We start from the raw sequence: 11,268 nt of genomic DNA on the forward strand, positions 1-11,268 counted from the left end.
TAGCCTATGTAAGAGGATAGTGTGATCTACGGTGTCAAATGCCGCACTTAAATCAAGCATTAAAAGTATGGAAGCAGACCCAGTATCTGCTGTGATCAACAGATCATTAACAACTCTGGTCAGGGCAGTTTCGGTGGAGTGACAGGATCGGAAACCAGATTGAAACTTATCAAAAAGATTATTAGTGGCAAGATGAGTAGTCAGCTGATTGGCAACAATTCTCTCAAGTATTTTGTTGAGTGTGCAGTTGTTTGTTTCAGTGGTTCTGGGGAAAGCTGCAAACAGCAATACTACAGGCCAGGCACTCGGCCTGATCCGAACAGGCATGTTTTGAATGGGCACTGCACTCGTACAATACACTAAAGCAGTGGTTCCCAACTGGTCCAGCCACAGAGTCCAGATTTCTTCTTGGTCATTAGTTCAAGGTCCACACAGTTCAATATATCCAGTGTTACAAATAGGTTTGGCCATGTTGTTGCTGTCTCTACCAATGAGCTTTCTGTTTTTCACTAACCCAACAACAGGAAACAGCACTTTAAAATAAAAACTTTGCCAGAAATTCACCGTACTTCAAAAATAAAACGTAGGTTTTGGGGTTTTTCTGCAAACTTGACATGTCACTTGCGGTCCACTCAGAGTGGACCCACGACCCACTTTTGGACCGCGATCCACCAGTTGGGAACCACTGCAATAAAGGATTGAAGACAGGAGCTGGCCTGTCTTTGATGGAAGTAATGGTGAACTACAACAGTAGTTTGAGATTTGGGCTGAAATGAATCGTTGAAACAGTATCGCTAACCCTTTTTTTAAATAAGTAATTAACCCTTTTAATACATTCTTCATTTAAAAACATTAAACATTCTCTTGGATTTGCTGCTTTTCTCTGTTTTACCTCACTGTTTTATGCTCTGTGAAACTGATGGCCTTTTTTTAAAAGGATTAATCAAATAATTGAAAAACTGTTGTTAGCTGCAGCCCTAATTTCAATGATAGTGGAAATCAGAAAAAACTACAGTGCAATTGGACACAATTACTGTAGTTATACTGTCACTCTATAATGATACATGCTAGAAAAAAAACGAGATCAGCCGTGAACAAACATTAGGTCTCCAGAGAAAGAGTGAGACAGAAAGAGTGACCTCAGACAGCTGTATTTGCTCACGTTAAGCATTAAACTCACACAAAAGTAAAGACGGGCAGCAACAGTCACAAAATACAATTACTATAGTTGATGATACAGATTATAGTCCAGCAAGAGCATTTGAGGAGGAGATAAAAATTACCCGTTAATATTTGCTTTGTAACATATCAGACAAAATGGAGGATCTAACAATGTCACGTACACCGCTACAGAACTGTGTCAGTAGTCGTCACTACAGCAACTAAATTTTCAACGGTCCCTAAAGGCCTCTACACATGATCACTTGTGTGTACTTTACACTGTCACGTGTGTTTTTGTTGCTGAGTCTTTTGGATCTTAAGGCATTGCAAACTAGCTCAGGCTATAAAATGCTGTGGTGTGTGGCTGTTACGTATACTTGTCCCTATACAAATAAATATTAAATAAATAAAAAACAAATATTGTCCTATAACATTAAATATTCATGACCAAATAAGAATACTTTTTTTTTTTTAAATCCTGAGATATAGTTTATGAAACTGTGCTCATCTGCTTCATCAGGACAAAGGCTGGCATGTGTCACTACATGATTATAGTGGCAAAAAGAATTCACAGTAACCATATTATTGCATTATCTATAGAAAATCTAAAATAATAATAATGCTATAAGTCAAATCCATCTTTAACCTTGCTCAGTGTGTGTTTTGTTTGTTTTGGGGGTTTTTTTTGGCAAATGAGTTACACTCAAAACAACACAAACATTATTCAAGGAGGTGCTCAATTATTTACATGAGATTATCAATTCCGTCACCTTCATGAAGAGGGTGGTTGAGAAGTAGGGATGGGTCACGATTTTCGAATTTCGAATAGTAGTTTTATTTTTGAAAAATCGATTTTTTAATGCGACTATTACTATTCGCCGTCTTATTTCTCCCCATATATTTGACATGCAATTCAGCTCCTAACCGCACGAGGGCAGTCTGGGATTGCTACAGCGGTGTGAGATGGGCTACCAGCTAGTTTGATGCTCTTCTACAAACAGGAGAAACATGCAGAGACTACTACTCCGTGAGGAATGTCCGCAGTCATTCGGGCTTTCATAGTCGAGCGCACTTCCGCGTTGTAGTTTCCTGTAAAAATGTCCGTGAAAAATCCCCGCGATGTGAAAAATACATGCCGAGCAGTCACCGGTGTGCGCGCACAGGGCTTGCGGACGTCCGCTTTGAGTCCGCGCGGACCTCCGCGGAGTCCGTTCCGCCCGAGTATGTTCGGGCCTTTAAAGATGAATGGATCTCTGTGTGCGTGGCTCCGGGGGGGGGCGATTATTCGAAAAATTGTCGAATAGTTGCCACGATTTTCGAATAGTGTTTTTGCTTGTGTTGCCCATCCCTATTGAGAAGATAAGTTTTCAAGGGCTTTAATGACTACAGACCACTGCGGTACACTAAACAGTACACAACAGTATTTATTTAAAGCTATACCCATCTTTTTTGTTCACTCGACAGCTATCATCACATATGACAGCTGTCCAAAGTTTGTGTATAAATGTGTGTCTGTCTGTGGTATCTGTTGTGTATTCGAGGAATGGTGGTATGTATTCCAACTTGAGAGCTTTAGGACCTGAGACCATTCCTGAAATTCCAGCTTGCTGAAGTCATCTGGACCATCTGTCAACATTACTGCCAAAACGGTCACACCAAATAAACTGGGCGTGTACATGTGTCTGTGTCTGTGTATGTATGTGTGTGTGCGTGTGCTCTCCTTAAAGAATCAATAACGATCCACCACATGATTCATTATTAATCAATCATGAACAAACAAAAACACTTCCTTCCTTCTTCTCTTCCCTCCACCTCCCCTTGCTTCCTCTCCTCCTTCATGTGGCTACAGTATGCAGTATGTCTGCTGTTTATTACATCTCTAAACTACATTTGGTTTACATACCACAACACTTATAAAACTGCTGAAACAACAACACTGTGTTCCTGTGCTTTAATTCAAGCCCAGACAATTAAAGTCTGAAATTAACTTGGCATTTGTTTTAACTCACTTTGAACACCAGGCGGGTGGAGTTTACAGCCAAAGCAAGACAAAGAGTGCCAGCAAGATTAGATAAGATTTAATTTGCTTTTCTGAGATGTAAAAAATGTAATTATGTTTAAAATCTTATTACATGGAAACCATATCAAAGATGTTAATGGGCTGCACAGCCACAAGTCTGTCTGGTAATGTAAGTGTGAGTAAAATGTGCTGTATGTGAGAATGAAGTCAGTGTAATCAGTTTAACTTGACACATAATTATTATTTATCTTAATGGATTTGCCTCTGCAAGGCTTTTAGCGTGATTTGTCTGAGTATATGTAAAATGGATATTTCTAAATTTACTTATAATAGCACACAATGGTTAACAGATATCAAGCAAATCCTTCAGCTTTTATGACATCACTGATGAGAAGTCTTAAAGTGCACAAAACAAAACTGAAATCTGAAACTGGGCAAAGTTCATCTGCTGATAAAGATTGTGTGATCTGATTCATATCTCCGAAACAGCTCTTAAACAAACTTTGTGTTTTTTCTCAACTAAACAAATGGTGTATTATTCACTGATTATAGTCACTATTGTGTTTCAGAGTACATCCTCTCTGTGCTGAGGAGCCCGAAAAGGAGGCGGGCTTTAAATAAGCTGAGGGGTCGCCGCATTGCGGAGCTAATCCCACTGGGGTGCACGCTGCAGACTCTGGCCGCCCTGCAGATCGACTCCAACCACAAAGTCTGCAAAGCTGCTGCCAACTGTCTCTGCAGAGCTGCGGGCTTCAAGGCCTTTAGGAGCAAGGTACTTCAAACTGTCCCAGCTATAAGACTCAGAGTCCATAGTCATGCTTGATGCTTAGCAAGCCTTTAAACTAAATGGAATTACATTAAACTGCCTTTACACCACCACACAGCAACCACCTACCTGCAAGAGTGTTCCCCACCGTGTTAGTAACAGCATACTGTAGCAAGACAATTGAAATCACTGAAGTTACCAAATATTTCTACATATTTGGGCAATTTACCAGTCATCTGAAGTTTGGCGGAAATGTTATCACAGGCCCAGTTTTTCTTCAGGTTGCCCTTATAAATTGCTAGCGCTGTGTTGAACAACTGCAGGTATTCACACACCAACATCAGGGCTTGACGCAAACTTTTTTCCCAAGGAGCACATGTGCTCCTAAGTAAGGAGCGCACAAAGAACTTTAGGGGCACAATGTAAATTGATCAAATAATGTGTTTTCCGTAATAAATGTGATGCAAATAGACATTTACAAGCAAAATTATTTAATGAATTTGTATACAAAATGTACAGAAAGGTAAAATCATCAAGTTTTGAAAAAGTATTGCAATTTAATTTTGTCTTTAATGTTATTATCTTATATATATTATCTTTGCAATATGATTATCTTATATAATGTTATTACTATCCTAAAACATTCTCCAGGTCCTCTGAAACTCTGCAGGACTTAAGCCTCTTTCACACAGAGCTTTCGCGGCGCCCACCGCGGGGTAGGGCGCAGAGGACAGGATTTGGGGGAGTACAGGCTCGTTCAGGAGCTACAGCTCCATGGTGACCGCTTCCGGGTCTACTTCAGGCTCTTCTCTGCTATTGGACGCGCGGCGCCGAGGTGTCGTCACAGCGCGTTGCGGTGAAATTAAAAAAATTTCAATTCGAGTGCAGGCTGGCCGCGCGCGCCGCTCAGCTCGGCGGCAGAGCGGTGCGCTCTTGCGCCGCGGTAGCACATACACAATGAATGGGTTCGTCGGCGGAGGTCTGCGCTTTGCGCGCTCTGTGTGAAAAGGGCTTTATTTCCACCCTGCCCAGCAGCGGTACCGTGGCGAACGGTCCCTAAAGGCCTCTACACATGATCAGCTGTAAAACCGCTTTGCGCTGGCTGTCCCATTGTTTGTCTATGGAGAGGGCAGCAACGCCTGACAAAGCGGCACCGCTACCCTTGGCGTCGCGCACCGCTCTGATTTTCCGCCCGAGCGCTGCGCTCAGAGTTGAAATTATTTGAACTACGGGGAGAACGGAGCAGGCTTCCCCGGAGATCCGCCGCTTAACCTGGTCCATCTCCTCCACACTTTGACTTATTTCCACGCTGCCGACAGTGGGACTTAAGCCCTTTTCACACAGAGCGCGCAAAGCGCAGACCTCCGCCGACACACCCATTCATTGTGTATGTGCTACCGCGGTGCAAGAGCGCATTGTGCCGACAGTGGCTTGGAAAACTGCCCATAACCGTGTCACACGGGGAAGAGGGAAGAGGGAAGGCGGCTGGAGTTCCTCCAACATTTGCGGTTAGATTATCATATTTTTTTATTGACAAAAATATAGATAAAATTATTTTTTTATGCGCACGTGCCCCTAAACATTTTTTACAGTTCGCACACATCTATTTTTAGTCGCAAATGTGAGTGAAACACTCACACTGTCGAGCCCTGAACATTATCAGCTCCTCCATCTTGTCATCTATCTGCTTTCGTAATGCCCACTCTCTTATTTGATCAAAGCCAGGCGGCTACCACCAGAAGTTCAACACAGTGAACTGTGCACGGCAGAGCAAAATCTGTGTGCGTTCACATGGGCGGCAGCTGCATTTTAACCCTACTGCCATGTTCAGAAACGCTTCCTCTCTGCCACCTTCCTTCACTGAAATGACCGGAGGCTGCAAGTTACCACACAGCACTGTGAAAGCAGCTTAAGGTGCCAGAGTGCATAAAAAGCATCAAATTAGTGCCTGTTTATCAAAAAAGTGCCAGGGGAGGATCCCACGGGTCCCCTGACAGATGTCCAGGCTAAGCCCCAGATGTCCTCAAATCCTAGAAACGTCCCTGCATATATGTGCAGGACTGTCAATTTGCAAAAGTGATCTCCGGGCGATGCAAGTTGAGTATCTGCTTTAGACCCGTGGTCTTTTTATTGCTAAGCAAATAACAGCTTCCATCTCTTGGTTTACCTTGTGGAAATAAATGCAATGATGCAACTACTCCAACAAAACAGGAAATGTCTCTGTGTGTGTTAACCTTCTCCTCCAGGCGGTAGTTTACTACACAGAGAGTTTGAAAAGCACTGATGTACAGATCCAACAAGGCTCCTGTCTGGCTCTTAAATGCCTCAGGGTGAGCAACACACATTACACAACCTCTCAGAAAACACAGAAACACGCACAGAAATACAATTTTCAGCACTGTGTGCTACATTTTCAACTGTCTAGCGTGTGTGTGTGTGTGTGTGTGTGTGTGTGTGTGTGTGTGTGTGTGTGTCTGTGTATGTGCTTGTGTGTGTGCCAGGCAACAGAGAGTGTGGACTACATAGCAGATTTATGGAGATCAGCGGATGAAGATCTGTTCAGCGCTGCCAGAGAAACTGTCCTCTCCTTTGGTAGACACATCAGTTATTCTTCATCCAGTAGATCATTGTTTGTATTTTATTGTATTATATACTTTTCATTATACTATCTGTCTGTTCATCTGCAGGTAAAATGGGGTATCTTGCCTTCCAGAGGATGGACCAGCTGTACGCTGAGATGCAGGAGGAGGCTTACCAGAACCAAGAGACTGAGATTACCTTTCTATAGGAGACAAGTCTGGACCTGAAATAGGCCGCGACATGAAGAGTGTGTGTGTCTCAATGAGCCTGACAGTCAGGGTGAGAGACAACATTAAACAGAGTTCGTGTCTGAGTTGGATAAAGTTTATGAGCCAGCGCTGAGGGTGAATGCCAGGATCAGAGATTGTACATTCTGATTTTTGTTTGAAGAAATCTGTGGTGCCTTCATGACAAACACCAAAGGGACGAGTGCAGAGGAAGATCTAAAGATGATGACTCTTGCTTCCTTTGGATAATAACTTGATCATTCACTCATGTTTTTGCTCCAAAGCTCCAATTTCCGTGATCCTGTGACCGGAGAAGTGACTTTACTGGGACCATGAATGTATTTTGATCAAATATGCAGAGTTCTGTTCTCTATTGCAGTACCACTATTTAACCAAAGATGCCTCGTGCAGCTGTAAAATTATCTGCTTTTCCTGTGTTGGGACTTACTTTCAATAAGGTCTATATTGTTGTTGTTTTATTGAAAAAATTAAGGAGAATTGTGTTACTGCTTCACATTTTGTCACAAGTGTGTGATTAAGAGGCATAATGAGCAAAAATCCAAACTATCATGTGAACATTAAACCCCAAGGGACCAAATAAATCCCTGGTAACAAATAGCTACAAATGTACCTGTGGCAGGTCACTTTTTTATAGAGGCAGAACTTACTTTACTTGTTTTCATCAACTGAATAGAAGGAACACAAATGGCTGCAGAAACAGGACTTGTGTGACATCCAGGGACTAGAGGATTACGATACAAACAAGTCTGAGAGGCAGCCAAACGGCATTTAAGAGGTTTTACTCTGCTCTCTTAAATCCATTCTTGAGGGGCGAAATTTACTAAACTTGTGAGTTTCCTGCATTGCAGATGATAGCGGAGTGCAGCCAGCTGCTGGATGTTATGGGCTGATGAAAGTGTGTTGTCATTTGAGATTCATATGTGCAATGATTTGCAATGATTTAGCCTGAAGAAGGTGACAACAATGCTGAGGCAATGCACGCAGGCAATACGGCCAAAACATACTCCCTGTCTCATCAGTGCTTGAAAAAGAATAGCAACACTTCATAATAAGGGTATGAAACACATGCTTAACTGATGCAGGACTCATAATGATTTAATACATTAAAGATGTGTCATGAGTTCCTTTTATTCACCATTAAGTGGTTTATTTGTTCAGTAATTAATGTTACTTCATAGATTCATTAATACGCCACAAAATTAGCTGGAATCCAGTCAGTAATTCTGAAAATGAAACTACCTCTAATTTTAATTATATATCAGTCTGCTTTTATTATTATTATAATCATTTTATTATTTGCTTTGTCTATGAAATGTCTTCAATGTCTTGTTTATTTCGATCAGCAGTCAAAAACCCAATATTTTAATTGTACTTTTTCTCTGTTTTACATCAATGAAATAGAGAAAACAGCAAATCCTCACATCTGAAGGAGCTGGAAGCTGTAAATTCTTAGCATTTCCATTAATCAGCATAGCTGCCGATTAATTTTCTGTGGATCGATTATTTGGCAAATCATTTCACCTCTACCAGTTACACAAAAAAGGACATGTCAGACCCATGGATTGATCAGCCTGTGAAAACGGAACAGAACCTGAAGCAGTTTAAATCGAACTGGTAGTCCAATACAAATTTTTACATGTTTATGTCAGACTGACAAGCCTTATGAGTTTATTTTTGTTATACATTTTTTGTTGTTGAAAGACGAAGAGTATAGTATAAAAGACAAATGTGTAAACCTAATAACCATTTAGCAGGTGCCAAATCAGGTGACATGTCTAAACTAACAGAAGGACTTACTGACCTTAACTTAGACACATTAAGTGTTCATCAAATAGAAATAAAATGAATAAAAATGACACTGAACTGTTTGCCATGGCTGTTTGACTAATGGAGCTGAAAACGGCAACCAGTGCTAGTTGTTACCGTGACAACGCAGGTCAGTGGGACCCTAAAGTGTGTCACACTCACTAGTTTGAGAGCTCCATTTTAGCCTGATGCTGCCTTTTAAGTGATCAGAGGTATTGACATCTTTGCAAAGTGACTGGATGTGTTTATAATTAGCAGTGCCGGCGGTAATGTGCTACAACACAAGTACTGGAGGGTACTCTTAACGGGTTTCGGCAATTCCCTCACAACAGACACATCCCCATGCTTCGTACGAAAACTCCACTGCTCTTTTGTTTGTTACTGCACAATCTCATTTTGGTGACTTTGCAATTTGCTGCAAGTTGCTTGGTTGATACAGAAGTTAAACAACTGTTGTAATGACGATAATACACATAAAAATGTCTGCCACTCTTTCCATCCTGCTACAATGATAGAACAGAATAGACTTTATTGTCTGTCCCAACAGTGACAGAAATTCTCCTTTGACAAGGCTCAACAATACACGACCCAAATTCAAAACACATTTAAAACAAATTTAACTGATAAAAGCGTGTTAAAGTGCAGTGTCCATTTTTTGTATTTTAGAGGCTTTCTTATAGGTGTTTTTCTGGGCCAGTGGGACTATGTGGCGCCTGTCTGATGACAGTAACTGGAAGCAGTGGTGGAGAAGTGATGTGAATGTGAATGTCTGTTCTACTCTGATTTTTTTTTCTAAGGTTCATTACTGCTTTATCAGTGCACTTCTCACAAGAGAAGATCATCATTACTCATGTGTTACCTGGTTAACATGCTATTCTGCTTTAAGAAAATCGGATCAAATGCATTTCTGCGTAGCTGTTATCTGGCTAATAAGGTGGAAAATTAATTAATATATGAAGTGACTGTGAGTTAACACTGATAATCCATGAGGCGTTGACATATCACATAAACTTTTAGTGACTTTATAATTTCTTAAGTAACCAAAGCATGTGTTTTGTACCCTTATTCAGTGTTACCAAATTTCCTTAAATCCTCCTCGTCTTTGACAATTAATTCTTAGTTTCTAACGTTGCTGGAGGCCCCACTGTCAGACTGAATGACCCCATCATTGCTGAAACAGAGGCAGGTGCTGCTCTCTGCTGGCTGTTTAAGTGAACTGTCGTTTGGGAAGGGCCTTGACCTGAGGATGCTTTCATTGCCCACAGACTAGATTTGGCTGTGGTTAAACTGACCTGGGACCTCTCTGACTGGGAAATTTAAGCAATGTTTGTGAGGTCAAAAAGTGTCATGGGAAAAAGACATGAGTCAGCTTTTTTGTGTGCTTGGCAGAGAAGGTTTTGGGGTCATGTGAGGTTTTTCTTTAGCCACCGTAGCTCAATACAGGTCACCTCTGCATCATGTTTAGGAAGTTTTTTGGTTTATGAAACGTGTTAGAAAACCCAGAATGCTCAAATCTAATCATTTAGTCTTCATAATATTCAAAGACATAAATCAGGGGATCAAAATCCCCGGCATACCAAAGCTCTCATGTTGGAAAACGTGTCTTTCCCAATCCTATACTCACAGGGGATGCTGTAATATACAACAGCAAGGGAAGACACTTTTTTTTTTATAAGATAATCAGATGCAGATAAGCTTCTAAAACAAAACCTTGAAAACGTTCAGAACATAAACAAGAACCAGAGTTCGGCCTTGCGTTTGAAAATGCTCTGCCTGGTTTGTTTTAGCCCCGTCCTGCAGTACCAGATGGTTCTGGATTTGTAAAGACAAATAACTATAAAGAATAGACAATCAAAAGAAAAACATGTCAAAGTCATGTTTGTGTACTTTTTTTTTTTTTTACCATATTAGCTTCCTAATCTTTTTGGGATTGATATGTCTTGGTAAAACTTCCCAGAATTTAAGTCAAAGCAAATTCTTTGCTTTTGTTGAGTAATACTGGCAAACTCACCAGCTGAGACTACAGTAGTTCTGTTTACTAGTTTTCTAGCTGCTGCTGCTGCTGCAAAAGCAGGGTGTTTCTGTTTTCAAAGTTGCATGGAAGGAAAAAGACAAGAAAAAGAGGTAACAGAGGAAAGTAGAGCTGAGGGAGATTTGGAGGAAAAGAACAAAGTAGAGACAACAGGAGGGTACAGGAAGTCAGGATGTAAGATATTTCACTTAAAACCACAAATGTGAACCTTGTGGTGGTGCTAGATGAAAGTCAAGGGATCACAAAAGTCATTAGGATTTATGAGGAGCATGAATGTCTGCACCTAATTTTAAAGCAATCCCTTTCTTTTGTTTCATGCAAAGCTTTAATATGTTTAGTCTATCATCTGCGATGAATTCTCCTTACCTAGAAACACCTGTTATCTGTTGTTTTGGGATAAACACACCAAAGTGGTTACTTGCATATGTTGTTGTTGATTTGTTATGTGTTCTTTCAGTCTGACATTCCTCACGCCACCTGTGTTTTCAATTAATAACACTTACAATAACATCATAAAACAAGTAGGGTGATCACTAACAATTTTAAAGACCTGCCTTAAGGTTTTCTCCTTAAGTATGACACTGAAGACTGAGCAGAGGGACTTACTTAAGAGTGTTGGACAGAATGCCCGAGAAGGTTTCCTTAGTTAAGTAAA

At 40.9% G+C, this 11,268-nt stretch overlaps 1 protein-coding gene across 5 annotated transcripts in view; it reads left to right on the top strand.

The window, feature by feature from the left end:
- ripor3 (RIPOR family member 3) overlaps positions 1–11,036 on the top strand; it is an 80,213-nt gene extending 69,177 nt beyond the window's left edge. For 4 of the 5 annotated variants that reach the window (XM_050037657.1, XM_050037656.1, XM_050037654.1 and 1 more), the window contains 4 exons: positions 3,751–3,953; positions 6,194–6,277; positions 6,449–6,539; positions 6,635–11,036. In XM_050037657.1, coding sequence (XP_049893614.1) covers positions 3,751–3,953; positions 6,194–6,277; positions 6,449–6,539; positions 6,635–6,735 — 479 coding nt within the window. In that variant the 3' untranslated portion in view covers positions 6,736–11,036. The remainder of the gene's footprint in view (positions 1–3,750; positions 3,954–6,193; positions 6,278–6,448; positions 6,540–6,634) is intronic. The other variant, XM_050037658.1, reaches the window with a different exon arrangement.
- Positions 11,037–11,268: the final 232 nt, after the last annotated feature.

The sequence above is a fragment of the Epinephelus moara genome, chromosome 24 (genome assembly GCF_006386435.1).
Source record: "Epinephelus moara isolate mb chromosome 24, YSFRI_EMoa_1.0, whole genome shotgun sequence".
Classification (NCBI taxonomy): domain Eukaryota; kingdom Metazoa; phylum Chordata; class Actinopteri; order Perciformes; family Serranidae; genus Epinephelus; species Epinephelus moara.